Raw genomic sequence first — 16213 nt, forward strand, 5'->3', positions numbered from 1 at the left:
AATTATTATGTTTTAGTCAAACATTATATTTGTTTGGGCTTCTTGCTGTCAATTTGCCACCTACAATCTAGTTGATGATCCCTGCATTACAGTAAATAACTCTCTTAGCATTTCAGCATAGGGATGAATAAATAACTCAATCTCTGATATCAGTTAGACTATTATTTCTCAGTAAGAGATACGGCCTCCATTTCTGTCCTCTTTTCTTTCTTCCTCTTCCTCATCAATATCTTCCTCATCCACTTCAAGATTTTCGTGATTGGGTGCGTTCGACATTGCAGCCAACTTTTAAAGGCGAGTCGAGACTGACTGATCAACAAATTAGCATGCATCATAAATAACTCTTTAATATTATTTATAGATCAGCCAGTTGATGCTCTCGAACACGGCCATTCTCTGTATTGTCAGTCAGTCTGGTTATGTGCATCATGTTGTTCCGTCCAACAGAGGGAGCTCTCTCTCCTCTGTCTCTGTCCCCACAGGCATGATGGTGACCTCGTGGTACACCTCATCAGGCTGGGGGCTGTTCTGCAAGGCCAGGACGGAGGAGCACGGGGGATCCAACAGGTACTGCATGGGGTGGGGTGGGGAGGGGAGAGGAGAGAAGAGTTTGGTCACACTAAAGGCGTCAGCTCGCATACTCCATTAAAAATATCTTAACTTGAAAAAACGAGAAAAAAGCGGCAATAGTACTGTTTGTCCATCTTGAGCTGCTGTAGCCTGTCAGAATTAATATAATTATATAATTAATAGTCTGAATTAATCTAAGATAACTCAAGAAATCTTTCATTCATTTTGACATTTTTGCAGAGGAGATCTTAGTCGCGCAATTTTACATCTAAAATGTTTGGTACAGTATTTCTCAAGTGAAAAAATGTGCATGAAAACAATTTCTCTTGTTGAATGACAACAAACACTTAATTGAAGAATCCCTACTGTTGAGCAATCACAGACAAGGTGTGTAGACTTCAGCTACCAACTTCGGCTTGCCTCAAAAAATGTGTGTGCACGAACAGCCAGAAAAAACCCTGTCCGAAGACTAAACCGAACGAAAAAGTCACAAAATGTTGTCATAATATATGCACAAACTGTTAATAATCTCCTTAAAGGCCTTTAAAACTAATCTTGGACCAAAATCTTGCGTAATTTGGTCAGATGCTCATTTATGTTTAAGCAGTCTGTCGAAATTAGATTAAGACCATTCATTATTACGTCAGGATATAACTGGACACACTGATACATGGAACTCAGCCAAAGACACAGCCTCATTAACAGTCCTCTTTTAATTCAAATTCTAAACAGCAGCATGAACATGGCATTTAGGGGTTAGATAAGAACGCATGATACAGTTACTACACACAAAGAAACACATAGTGTATTATTCATTAAAACACAGTGATCATGCGCCATACTGACCACTGTGAAATGTCCAGGCAGCTTGGCCTTGGGTCTGAGGAAGCTGACCACCCTGTAGCAGCGCCAGAAGGCCAGACCCAGCAAGGCCACTGTCACAGCCATCACCACAAACGTCACCAGGGCTACCACCCAGGGCCTGTCCTTGCCTGTAGAGGGTTTGGGGTTGGAAAGGGGACACCAAGGACGAAGAGTTGAGCAGAGTGGACTTGTACTGAGAGAGAGAGAAGAGAGAGAGAGAGAGAGAGAGAGAGAGAGGAGAGAGAGGAGAGAGAGAGAGAGAGAGAGAGAGAGAGAAGAGAAGAGAGAGAGAGAGAGAGAGAGAGAGAGAGAGAGAGAGAGAGAGAGAGAGAGAGAGAGAGAGAGAGAGAGAGAGAGAGAGAGAGAGAGAGAGAGAGAGAGAGAGAGAGAGAGAGAGAGAGAGAGAGAGAGAGAGAGAGAGAGAGAATATGGGGCTCACCCTTTGAGGTGCTCTCACACGTAATGTTGCTGGGCTGGCTGTGTTTGACGAACCTCTCGGTGACCACCCAGACCTGAAAACAGTACCTGGTCCATGGCTCCAGCGCCAGGACCACTTTCTGCAGCTGGATGTCTTTCATCGGTTTTGCCTGAGGGGGGGTGACAGAGGAGTAGTGAGGAAGGAATGAGCACCTCACAATGAGTATATTTACATTGCAGATTATGCAATAGTCATGTAAACACCTTACTCTGATTATCTTAATCGGCGTGAGGTCAAAATGGAAGTAAGTATACGCTGATTAAAACACCTGGTTTTCTGAGAAATCTTTCAAATTATTAGGACATGTAAACACCTTAATCGGTGTTCCAGCGGTGTATTTGATCTGCACCAGCCAAGCGAGCCTCCCTCTTTAGCGCGAGTGAAGTGAGTTCGGAACAACTGAATGTATGCGTCTTAGAAGTAGTTTTCACATACAAACTTTGGTAACACTTCATTTTAAAGGGTCCTTATTACATCATAATCACATGTGTAATTACACTGTAACAACTATTGTAGTTAACTGTAACAACTCATAGTAGTAATTGCAGTATGTAATTACAGAGGTGTAACAATGAATGCTTGTTACCATGCTTGGTACAAATGGGCAGGTTTCCACTAAATTCACCAACTTAGTGTATCGCTTCTCTGCTGCATACAGTTACAACTGTCACAAAGGTTGTGATCCCTCGTCGGTCTGAGAAATTATAGCCTTTACAAAAAAATATTGCAGTTTTGAAACTGCAGTAAAAGTGCAGTCGACTGTGGTATTTTGGACGCAGTAATTGCAGAATAACTGCAGTGTACTGCACTGTAACTGCAGTTACACTGCAAAAGTACTGCAGTAAAAAAAACTGTGATATTTTGGACGCAGTATTTGTAGCATACTGCAGTTGTACTGCACTCTAACTGCAGTTATCTTGCACTGTGACTGCAATCTTTTTTCATAAGGGAGCCTATGCTCAATAGGGTAGGGCTCTAATGACTTACCCTTGAATGTGCACTGTTCACACTATACTGTGTCTTCACTCAGTGTTGTTGCTAGCGCTTGCCCCCAAAAAATAACTTGGTAAAAACAGATCAGTAGGTCAATCTCACTGACTGGGATCTAATATGGGTGGCATCCCAGATGTAGCTAGTTAAAATGAAGTGTATCTTGAGTGGCCATCATTTTTAAAGCTTCTGGAAGTTTCACTTCACTTCACAACAAGGTACAGAAATTAAGTGAAACTTCCAGAAGCTTTCAAATGAGGGCCAGGTTGTCAGGATGGGTGGTGTACTGTATAAATACAGATTAGTTACAAGTGAGTACCCCTCAAGATACACCCAGTAATTACATTGTAGTTAGGCAAACATTAAATGTTAAATTAAAATGCTTTGAAACAGTGTTTATCCTCATCTGGGATGACAAAGTTAACCCAGATGGTACACCTTATTTTGCTAACAATAACTTTGAGTGGAGATATATTTTCAACAGTGCACATTCATGGGTAAGTAATTAGAGCCTATTGGATAAAATCTCTTGGACACCCAGCGCATCCCACGAGGGGTCACGACCTCTGTGACAGTTGTTAGTGAATCAGATGCATCTGAGAAGAAAAAAAAAAAACCACTAAGTTGGTGAATTTAGAGGAAACCTGCCCATTTGTAACAAACATGAAAAACAAGCATTCAATGTTACACTTTTTTGTAATTACAGACACATTTTACTACCAGATAGTTACATGTTGTTATTACAATGTAACTATTGGTTGTTACAGTTAATTACAATACTTGTTAAAGTGTAATTACACACGCTGTAATAAGGACCCCTAATAAGGACCCCTTAAAATGAAGTGTTAGCCAAACTTTATATGTCCAAACTCAGGATCAAATATGCTTCCCAAAAATAACATGGTTGCTGTGGTAAAACAATTATTTTGATTGGCAATTTTCTGCATTTATCAGAGTGCCATCAGGTAGGCTGAATTCAGATGTGTCCCTGTAAACAGGATTATTAGGGAAATCATTCTTCTTGCAAAGCCTGTACACTTTTTAGTCAAACTATTATATTAATCTATCCACAATAATCCCATTATTGTGTGCATGTAACCGTACTCAAATGTCAGATCTGCCACCAGATTATCACCCCAAACAATTCTAAAGTTGACCATTGACAGAGGAAAAGTAGTATACCCTAAACCTGTATCTCAAACTGGCTACTGTCACTGTGAAATACGTTGGTTAACTATCAGATGTGAAAGATCAGGCAAACCACTCTACTTTGTCTTTACATCTCCTGGCTGTTGGCAGTGGAAATTACACTGCCCCCGCACATTGACTCTGTACCGGTACCCCCTGTATATATCCTCCCTACCATTATTACACATTGACTCTGTACCGGTACCCCCTGTATATATCCTCCCTACCATTATTACACATTGACTCTGTACCGGTACCCCCTGTATATATCCTCCCTACCGTTATTACACATTGACTCTGTACCGGTACCCCCTGTATATAGCCTCCCTACCATTATTACACATTGACTCTGTACCGGTACCCCCTGTATATAGCCTCGCTACTGTTATTACACATTGACTCTGTACCGGTACCCCCTGTATATAGCCTCCCTACTGTTATTACACATTGACTCTGTACCGGTACCCCCTGTATATAGCCTCCCTACTGTTATTACACATTGACTCTGTACCGGTACCCCCTGTATATATCCTCCCTACCATTATAACACATTGACTCTGTACCGGTACCCCCTGTATATAGCCTCCCTACCGTTATTACACATTGACTCTGTACCGGTACCCCCTGTATATATCCTCCCTACTGTTATTACACATTGACTCTGTACCGGTACCCCCTGTATATAGCCTCCCTACCATTATTACACATTGACTCTGTACCGGTACCCCCTGTATATAGCCTCCCTACCGTTATTACACATTGACTCTGTACCGGTACCCCCTGTATATATCCTCCCTACCGTTATTACACATTGACTCTGTACCGGTACCCCCTGTATATAGCCTCCCTACCATTATTACACATTGACTCTGTACCGGTACCCCCTGTATATAGCCTCGCTACTGTTATTGTATTTTACTGCCACTCTTTAGTTATTTGATATTTGTATATTTTACTTATCTTTTTTAACTTAACACTTTTTAAAAAAAAATCTTAAAACTGCATTGTTGGTTAAGGGCTTGTAAGCATTTCACTGTAAGGTCTACACCTGTTGTATTCGGCGCATGTGGCAAATACAATTTGATTTGATTTGATGTATAATCCCAGATGGAAAGTAAAATGGTCACCATACCCACTCCTCCTGGCCCTCCTTCCAGTAGGTGATGTTATAGGTTACACGGTTGTAGACATCTTTAAACTCAGAGATCCTGAGCACTGGGTCGTTGATGCTCACTTCAATATCAGCACCACTGGAGACTAGCGTCACACTGGGAGGGCCTAGGGTGGCTGTGGAGAGAGACACGGGAAAGGAAGTGACCTAAAGGAAGTGGCCACCTCTCAGGTCAGGGGTAAAGAAATGACATGGCACCTACTAGTGGATCACCATAGTCCATTAAAAAGCAAAAGCTGTCAGGCTCCAGTCTTTAATCATACACTGTGCTTTACCCAACCTCTGGCTTAACAGTACCTGTTATTACACTTTCATACCCGTCTCTAGTGCAAGAACTACTATGAAATGCTCATGTATGTCTTATGTGCTGTATGAATGTAGTATGTATAGGTTATACATGTGTTGTGACGTTACAGATGGGTAACTAGGAACTCACTGTGTTCATCCATGACAAACTCCTCCGTCTCCACCCAGTGAGATGTCTCCCCCTCTCGTTCTACCCTCACTTGGAAAATGTACACTCCAAATTTGTTTAGATGACTGGTGAAGTCACAACTTCGGGCTGTTGTGTTCCAACATACAGCCTGGTAGCTGCCCCTATCGTTGCCCCTGTGTTCAATACAAGACATCACTGTATTGTTATTGCGGTAGGCTATTGGTTCCCAGTGTTTGTAAGCTGTTTGTCCAGCGTTTGTAAGCTGTTTGTAAGCTGTTTGTACAATGTTTGTAAGCTGTTTGTAAGCTGTTTGTACAATGTTTGTAAGCTGTTTGTCCAGTGTTTGTAAGCTGTTTGTCCAGTGTTTGTAAGCTGTTTGTAAGCTGTTTGTACAATGTTTGTAAGCTGTTTGTACAGTGTTTGTAAGCTGTTTGTCCAGCGTTTGTAAGCTGTTTGTAAGCTGTTTGTACAATGTTTGTAAGCTGTTTGTCCAGTGTTTGTAAGCTGTTTGTCCAGTGTTTGTAAGCTGTTTGTCCAGTGTTTGTAAGCTGTTTGTCCAGCGTTTGTAAGCTGTTTGTAAGCTGTTTGTACAATGTTTGTAAGCTGTTTGTAAGCTGTTTGTAAGCTGTTTGTCCAGTGTTTGTAAGCTGTTTGTCCAGTGTTTGTAAGCTGTTTGTCCAGTGTTTGTAAGCTGTTTGTACAGTGTTTGTAAGCTGTTTGTAAGCTGTTTGTAAGCTGTTTGTAAGCTGTTTGTCCAGTGTTTGTAAGCTGTTTGTCCAGTGTTTGTAAGCTGTTTGTCCAGTGTTTGTAAGCTGTTTGTCCAGTGTTTGTAAGCTGTTTGTCCAGTGTTTGTAAGCTGTTTGTCCAGTGTTTGTAAGCTGTTTGTACAGTGTTTGTAAGCTGTTTGTCCAGTGTTTGTAAGCTGTTTGTACAGTGTTTGTATGCCTGAAACCCATTCTGACAAATATTGTGTAATAGAAAAGCAGAGTGAAATAGGAGTGAAATAGTTGCACCAATTCCTTATAAATATAGTGAGTGTATGTTGACGTGTGTGTGTGTGTGTGTGTGTGTGTGTGTGACACAGAGTCTTCTGGGGAAGACAACTTGTGGGTGTGTCATTTCCCATCACCCATAGGAGGAAGTTCGTCATATTTCAATGTTCACCCTCACTTGGTTGTGTTGTGTTGTTTTTCATATTACCATTTGTATTCTGATCTGTAGGTGAGGTTTTCTGTGTGGTTCTGAGGGGAATCCCACTCCAACACTAGTCCCATGTTGATGGAGGTAATCCTGACGTTACTGGGACTTGGAAGTTCAGCTAACACTGCTGTAAAGCACAGATATACACAGTTGAACATACTGACAAATACACATCATACTGCGGGATTACAGGCTATTGATAAAGAGGGTATTGAGTCAGATGGGGAAAATGGTCTTGTGTCTGTCTTGGACTATTTTTAAGAGGTACTAGAGAAAGGAAGCCTATTGCACTGTGCTTCCTCGAGATGAACACTCTTGACCACATACAGTATATGGGTCATTCATGCTGGATAAAACCTTTAGCCTATGTGTATGTATATATTTAGCCTACATCATCAGTATGTCAATGTAACAGAGACCAAATGTGAAGTGTTACCATTGGTTCCCACTATTGACAGTAAAAGAGATTGAGGAATGTATAAGAGTGTTAAATAAATGTAGCCTATAAAAGACTGTGAAATTATAAAGGAATGTCAACAAAAGGCTTTCGTAACCCAAACACTGAGTCGTATTATTGAATGGCTTTAAACATACATCTACAATCAAAGCCAATCGATTGACAGCACGTTGGTAGACTATGCTTTGGTAAGGTCGAAAGAGAAGTACTGACCTGTCATTCCATGTAAAGTTAAGCATAATAGTTTGACTAACAAGATGGTAAACACCGTAGATTGCATGTTGCCCAAGAGATTTTCTGTGTAATCCAACGACACTGAAATGTTCCGTTGGCTATATTTGCTTGTGGCAGATCTGGAGAGTTTGATGTGTACTTTTGTAATGGGGCGGAGACTTGAGGGAAAGAGAAACCACGCTGCGTGATGAGAATACAGAAGAAGCCTAGGCAGGTTTCCATTGACCGAAGTTTATTCGACAATGTCGGGAAAAAAAAAACTTTCAGAGATTTTTAGCCTAATGGAAACGGAAAGTATGATGGGCACGTGATGTTTCGGCTTAACTATATAGTTCCACTCCACATTTAATTCTAAATGTCTACTGCTTGTCAAATCAATTTTTTCAAATATATTATATATATATATATATATATATATATATATATATATATATATATATATATATATATATATATATATTATTTATTTATTTATTTATTTATTTATTTATTTATTTATTTATTTGCCAAGTATTGTACTGACTTTCAAGATTGCCTGAACTGCTGCTTCGCGTTGCTTCTGTGTACATTTCGTAACTTTGATTTCCGAGTCAGAGTCAAAAACGAACATCGGAAATCGACTTGTTTTGTCATTTATGTTGTCAAAATTAGACAGGAAAGAATTGAAAACAAATAACAACATTTATTCAATTTCTATTTTCGTTTAGTTCATACCAGGAAGTACACGCCCCCGCGTAGAATATTGACGGAGTTAGGAGTGTGTGTTTACAGCCTAGGTTGTCAGCACAAAGAAAGGTTTCGGCTGTGTGAGTGTGACAGGAAGATCAAACTACTCATGTTAGTTAAGTTGTAGAACTTATTTTGAAGTTAGCATGCCAATATAACAAACTCAACAACTGAACAAAGTTGGCTTGCATTAGCTGGCTAGCTAGCTACTGACTAGTTAGCAGGCTGGCTATCTAGCTAGCTAGCCCTACCTGGTTACTGGCTATAGTTATGCTAGCTAGTAGTATCTAGTGGAAGTAAATTAGTCCCTCAACCTGCTACAAGAGTAAGCTGCCCAGCCAGAGCTACCTGCTTGAGAAAAGTCAGTTTTCTCAATTTCTTTCTGGAGCTAATTTAGCTAGATCTTCTGTCAGCTGATAGTGTTTATTGACAGAGTAATAATGAACAGCAGTTACTGTAAATGGTTACCTATCTGGCACTTTGCATAGCTAATTTAGCTACAGATGTAGGATCTTAATTTGAGCCAGTTTGCTACAGCAGGAAAATAATCCTGCAGCAACAATTAATGGACACTTTTTGTAAGGTTTGAATTTTTTTTCGTTAGGGCAAATCAAGTCTGGCATTATAAAGTGGTAATTACAAACTTTTAAAGCATTTTAAAACTTTGAATACACTACAAGTTTGTGTTTCCTGCTGTGCAGGACAATTCTCAGCAACAAAAGAGTGATCAAATTAAGATCTTACATCTGTATTACTTACACAAACAACAATATCTAATTATGCTATAGTCAGTGCTGATGTGTATGTTTGTGTCTCGGTGTGTGTGTGAGTTCTGAATGTTCCCGCAGGAGAAAAGCACAGTACGGCATCTCAGCTGATCATCATGAACTTCATGTAGTTACATCAGCCAACACAGTAAGTTAAAATAAGGCTTTTTATTGGTATGAGTATACGTCACCAACATCCCTTAATGCTCACTGAAAGGAAGACTCTTCAGTTGTGAACACGGCTATTGTTGCAACAATTGGCCTACTTCTCTGAATGTATACGGGAGTAGGATCTTAATTTGATCACCTTGTTGTTGTTTAAAAAGGTATCTAAACTTTATAATTTCCACTTTAAAATGTTTGACCTGATTTGCCCAAACTAAAAATGTATCAACCTGTACAAAAATGTCAAATTATTGTAATCCACACAATAATTCACATTTCCTGTTGCTGTAGGATTATTTTCCTGCTGTGAGAAAATGATAAAATTGAGATAAAATCAAATCACATTTTATTTGTCACATGCGTCGAATACAACCGGTGTAGACCGTACAGTGAAATTCTCACTTACAAGCCCTTAACCAACAATGCGGTTTTAGGTAAAAAAATAAGTGTTAAGAAAGTATTTATTAAATAAACTGAAGTAAACAATAAAGAAAGAAAAAGAAAAAAATTGAAAAAAAACTAATAATTAAAGAGCAACAATAAAATAACAGTAACGAGGCTATATACAGGGGGTACAGAGTCAATGTACGGGGGCACAGTTTTACACTATGCTAAATTGAATGCTCAAAAGTGATTATCTCCCTCAATTCAATTAAAAGGGGCTTATTTGGCATGGGAAACATATATTAACATTGCCAAAGCAAGTGAAATTAACATTCACAAATCAACAGTTAACTGTCTCTCTCTCTGTACATCTGCACATACCCCCTGTGGGGGCGTTGATGATAAATGATACGGAACCAGTCAAATATTACTTGGTTGCTGATCCCCCCCCCCACACACACACTCTCTCTCTTGCATGCGCACACACACACACACACACACACACACACACACACACACACACACACACACACACACACACACACACACACACACACAGTTCAGTCACTCAGCCCTATCCAGTGGACATTATGCTCTCAAGGTCCTGCACTACCAGCTCCTACAACACCCTGATGAGAAGGTCCTATCACCTCCTACAACACCCTGATGAGAAGGTCCTGCACTACCACCTCCTACAACACCCTGATGAGAAGGTCCTACCACCTCCTACAACACCCTGATGAGAAGGTCCTGCACTACCGCCTCCTACAACACCCTGATGAGAAGGTCCTGTCCTACCACCTCCTAAAACACCCTGATGAGAAGGTCCTGCACTACCACCTCCTACAACACCCTGATGAGAAGGTCCTGTCCTACCACCTCCTACAACACCCTGATGAGAAGGTCCTGCACTACTGCCTCTTACAACACCCTGATGAGAAGGTCCTTCCTGTCCTACCACCTCCTACAACACCCTGATGAGAAGGTCCTATCCTACCACCTCCTACAACACCCGGATGAGAAGGTCCTGCACTACCACCTCCTACAACACCCGGATGAGAAGGTCCTGCACTACCACCTCCTACAACACCCGGATGAGAAGGTCCTGCACTACCACCTCCTACAACACCCTGATGAGAAGGTCCTACCACCTCCTACAACACCCTGATGAGAAGGTCATACCACCTCCTACAACACCCTGATGAGAACGTCCTGCATTACCACCTCCTACAACACCCTGATGAGAAGGTCCTGCATTACCACCTCCTACAACACCCTGATGAGAAGACCCTGCATTACCGCCTCATACAACACCCTGATGAGAAGGTCCTGCATTACCACCTCCTACAACACCCTGATGAGAAGGTCCTGCATTACCACCTCCTACAACACCCTGATGAGAAGGTCCTGTCCTACCACCTCCTACAACACCCTGATGAGAAGGTCCTGCACTACCAACTCCTACAACACCCTGATGAGAAGGTCCTGCACTACCACCTCCTACAACACCCTGATGAGAAGGTCCTGCACTACCACCTCCTACAACACCCTGATGAGAAGGTCCTGTCCTACCACCTCCTACAACACCCTGATGAGAAGGTCCTGCACTACCATCTCCTACAACACCCTGATGAGAAGGTCCTACCGCCTCCTACAACACCCTGATGAGAAGGTCCTACCACCTCCTACAACACCCTGATGAGAAGGTCCTGCACTACCACCTCCTACAACACCCTGATGAGAAGGTCCTGTCCTACCGCCTCCTACAACACCCTGATGAGAAGGTCCTACCACCTCCTACAACACCCTGATGAGAAGGTCCTGCATTACCACCTCCTACAACACCCAAATGAGAAGGTCCTGTCCTACCGCCTCCTACAACACCCTGGTGAGAAGGTCCTGTCCTACCACCTCCTACAAAACCCTGATGAGAAGGTCCTGCATTACCACCTCCTACAACATCCTGATGAGAAGGTCCTGCATTACCACCTCCTACAACACTCTGATGAGAAGATCCTGTCCTACAACCTCCTACAACACCGGATGAGAAGGTCCTGTTCTAGCACCTCCTACAACACCTTTATGAGAAGATCCTACCACCTCCTACAACACCCTGATGAGAAGGTCCTACCACCTCCTACAACACCCTGATGAGAAGGTCCTGCACTACCGCCTCCTACAACACCCTGATGAGAAGGTCCTGTCCTACCACCTCCTAAAACACCCTGATGAGAAGGTCCTGCACTACCGCCTCTTACAACACCCTGATGAGAAGGTCCTTCCTGTCCTACCACCTCCTACAACACCCTGATGAGAAGGTCCTATCCTACCACCTCCTACAACACCCGGATGAGAAGGTCCTGCACTACCACCTCCTACAACACCCGGATGAGAAGGTCCTGCACTACCACCTCCTACAACACCCGGATGAGAAGGTCCTGCACTACCACCTCCTACAACACCCTGATGAGAAGGTCCTACCACCTCCTACAACACCCTGATGAGAAGGTCATACCACCTCCTACAACACCCTGATGAGAACGTCCTGCATTACCACCTCCTACAACACCCTGATGAGAAGGTCCTGCATTACCACCTCCTACAACACCCCTGATGAGAAGACCCTGCATTACCGCCTCATACAACACCCTGATGAGAAGGTCCTGCATTACCACCTCCTACAACACCCTGATGAGAAGGTCCTGCATTACCACCTCCTACAACACCCTGATGAGAAGGTCCTGTCCTACCACCTCCTACAACACCCTGATGAGAAGGTCCTGCACTACCAACTCCTACAACACCCTGATGAGAAGGTCCTGCACTACCACCTCCTACAACACCCTGATGAGAAGGTCCTGCACTACCACCTCCTACAACACCCTGATGAGAAGGTCCTGTCCTACCACCTCCTACAACACCCTGATGAGAAGGTCCTGCACTACCATCTCCTACAACACCCTGATGAGAAGGTCCTACCGCCTCCTACAACACCCTGATGAGAAGGTCCTACCACCTCCTACAACACCCTGATGAGAAGGTCCTGCACTACCACCTCCTACAACACCCTGATGAGAAGGTCCTGTCCTACCGCCTCCTACAACACCCTGATGAGAAGGTCCTACCACCTCCTACAACACCCTGATGAGAAGGTCCTGCATTACCACCTCCTACAACACCCAAATGAGAAGGTCCTGTCCTACCGCCTCCTACAACACCCCTGGTGAGAAGGTCCTGTCCTACCACCTCCTACAAAACCCTGATGAGAAGGTCCTGCATTACCACCTCCTACAACATCCTGATGAGAAGGTCCTGCATTACCACCTCCTACAACACTCTGATGAGAAGGTCCTGTCCTACAACCTCCTACAACACCGGATGAGAAGGTCCTGTTCTAGCACCTCCTACAACACCTTTATGAGAAGATCCTACCACCTCCTACAACACCCTGATGAGAAGGTCCTGTCCTACCACCTCCTACAACACCCTGATGAGAAGGTCCTGCACTACCACCTCCTACAACACCCTGATGAGAAGGTCCTGCACTACTGCCTCCTACAACACCCTGATGAGAAGGTCCTGTCCTACCGCCTCCTACAACACCCTGATGAGAAGGTCCTGCACTACCACCTCCTACAACACCCTGATGAGAAGGTCCTGCCCTACCACCTCCTACAACACCCTGATGAGAAGGTCCTGCACTACCGCCTCCTACAACACCCTGATGAGAAGGTCCTACCACCTCCTACAACACCCTGATGAGAAGGTCCTGTCCTACCGCCTCCTACAACACCCTGATGAGAACGTCCTGCATTACCACCTCCTACAACACCCTGATGAGAAGGTCCTGCATTACCACCTCCTACAACACCCTGATGAGAAGACCCTGCATTACCGCCTCATACAACACCCTGATGAGAAGGTCCTGCATTACCACCTCCTACAACACCCTGATGAGAAGGTCCTGCATTACCACCTCCTACAACACCCTGATGAGAAGGTCCTGTCCTACCACCTCCTACAACACCCTGATGAGAAGGTCCTGCACTACCAACTCCTACAACACCCTGATGAGAAGGTCCTGCACTACCACCTCCTACAACACCCTGATGAGAAGGTCCTGCACTACCACCTCCTACAACACCCTGATGAGAAGGTCCTGTCCTACCACCTCCTACAACACCCTGATGAGAAGGTCCTGCACTACCATCTCCTACAACACCCTGATGAGAAGGTCCTACCGCCTCCTACAACACCCTGATGAGAAGGTCCTACCACCTCCTACAACACCCTGATGAGAAGGTCCTGCACTACCACCTCCTACAACACCCTGATGAGAAGGTCCTGTCCTACCGCCTCCTACAACACCCTGATGAGAAGGTCCTACCACCTCCTACAACACCCTGATGAGAAGGTCCTGCATTACCACCTCCTACAACACCCAAATGAGAAGGTCCTGTCCTACCGCCTCCTACAACACCCTGGTGAGAAGGTCCTGTCCTACCACCTCCTACAAAACCCTGATGAGAAGGTCCTGCATTACCACCTCCTACAACATCCTGATGAGAAGGTCCTGCATTACCACCTCCTACAACACTCTGATGAGAAGGTCCTGTCCTACAACCTCCTACAACACCGGATGAGAAGGTCCTGTTCTAGCACCTCCTACAACACCTTTATGAGAAGATCCTACCACCTCCTACAACACCCTGATGAGAAGGTCCTGTCCTACCACCTCCTACAACACCCTGATGAGAAGGTCCTGCACTACCACCTCCTACAACACCCTGATGAGAAGGTCCTGCACTACTGCCTCCTACAACACCCTGATGAGAAGGTCCTGTCCTACCGCCTCCTACAACACCCTGATGAGAAGGTCCTGCACTACCACCTCCTACAACACCCTGATGAGAAGGTCCTGCCCTACCACCTCCTACAACACCCTGATGAGAAGGTCCTGCACTACCGCCTCCTACAACACCCTGATGAGAAGGTCCTACCACCTCCTACAACACCCTGATGAGAAGGTCCTGTCCTACCGCCTCCTACAACACCCTGATGAGAAGGTCCTGCATTACCACCTCCTACAACACCCTGATGAGAAGGTCCTGTCCTACCACCTCCTACAACACCCTGATGAGAAGGCCCTACACTAGCACCTTTTACAACACCCTGATGAGAAGGTCCTGTCCTACCGCCTCCTACAACACCCTGATGAGATGGTCCTGCACTACCGCCTCCTACAACACCCTGATGAGAAGGTCCTGTTCTAGCACCTCCTACAACACCCTGATGAGAAGGTCCTGCACTACCGCCTCCTACAACACTCTGATGAGAAGGTCCTGTCCTACCACCTCCTACAACACCCTGATGAGAAGGTCCTGTCCTACCACCTCCTACAACACCCTGATGAGAAGGTCCTGTCCTACCACCTCCTACAACACCCTGATAAGAAGGTCCTGCCCTACCACCTCCTACAACACCCTGATGAGAAGGTCCTGCACTACCGCCTCCTACAACACCCTGATGAGAAGCAATAATCCCCATGACTGTATATTTTTCATTTTAGTCATTTAGCAGACGCTCTTATCCAGAGCGACTTACAGTTAGTGAGTGCATACATTTTTCATACTGGCCCCCCGTGGGAATCGAACCCACAACCCTGGCGTTGCAAGCGCCATGCTCTATCAACTGAGCTACAGGAGGCCTACTGTACATATGCATACCTCTCTAACCCTGCTGAACCCTACTGTGTTGAGACAATACCTCTGTAACCCTGCTGAACCCTACTGTGTTGAGACAATACCTCTGTAACCCTGCTGAACCCTACTGTGTTGAGACAATACCTCTGTAACCCTGCTGAACCCTACTGTGTTGAGACAATACCTCTGTAACCCTGCTGAACCCTACTGTGTTGAGACAATACCTCTGTAACCCTGCTGAACCCTACTGTGTTGAGACAATACCTCTCTAACCCTGCTGAACCCTTGTTGAGACAATACCTCTGTAACCCTGCTGAACCCTACTGTGTTGAGACAATACCTCTGTAACCCTGCTGAACCCTACTGTGTTGAGACAATACCTCTCTAACCCTGCTGAACAATCTGACTGTAGAACAGTTTTATACTATTCTCTAAATTGAATGCTCAACAGTTAACTATCTCTCTCAATTCAATTCAAAGGGGCTTTATTGGCATGGGAAACATTTGTTAACATTGCCAAAGCAAATGAAATAGATAATAAACTAAAGAGAAATAAACAATAAAAAAATGAACAGTAAACATTACACTCACAAAAGTTCCAAAGGAATAAAGACATTTCAAATGTCATATTATGTCTATATACAGTTTTGTAACGATGTGCAAATAGTTAAAGTACAAAAGGGAAAATAAATAAACATAAATTTGGGTTGTATTTACAATGGTGTTTGTTCTTCACTGGTTGCCCTTTTCTTGTGGCAACAGGTCACACATCTTGCTGCTGTGATGGCACAGTGTGGTATTTCACCCAATAGAAATGGGAGTTTATCAAAATTGGATTTGTTTTCTTTGTGGGTGTGTAATCTGAGGGAAATATGTGGCTC

At 43.9% G+C, this 16213-nt stretch overlaps 1 protein-coding gene across 2 annotated transcripts; it reads right to left on the bottom strand.

Annotated features, from left to right (window-relative positions):
• Positions 1-326: 326 nt before the first annotated feature.
• On the bottom strand, positions 327-7825 carry LOC121536421 (interleukin-10 receptor subunit beta). 2 transcript variants are annotated; one of them, XM_041843677.2, is made up of 7 exons: positions 7609-7825; positions 6898-7024; positions 5698-5870; positions 5223-5377; positions 1874-2021; positions 1417-1562; positions 327-570 (listed from the first exon to the last, which is right to left on the bottom strand). In XM_041843677.2, exons 1-7 carry the CDS (start codon positions 7808-7810, stop codon positions 427-429), a joined length of 1095 nt encoding a protein of 364 aa, XP_041699611.1. In that variant the 5' UTR covers positions 7811-7825; the 3' UTR covers positions 327-426. The 2 variants fall into 2 exon arrangements, with proteins under 2 accessions (XP_041699611.1, XP_041699612.1); XM_041843678.2 differs by having other exon boundaries at positions 7568-7732.
• Positions 7826-16213: the final 8388 nt, after the last annotated feature.

This window comes from Coregonus clupeaformis, chromosome 23, assembly GCF_020615455.1.
Source record: "Coregonus clupeaformis isolate EN_2021a chromosome 23, ASM2061545v1, whole genome shotgun sequence".
Classification (NCBI taxonomy): Eukaryota; Metazoa; Chordata; class Actinopteri; order Salmoniformes; family Salmonidae; genus Coregonus; species Coregonus clupeaformis.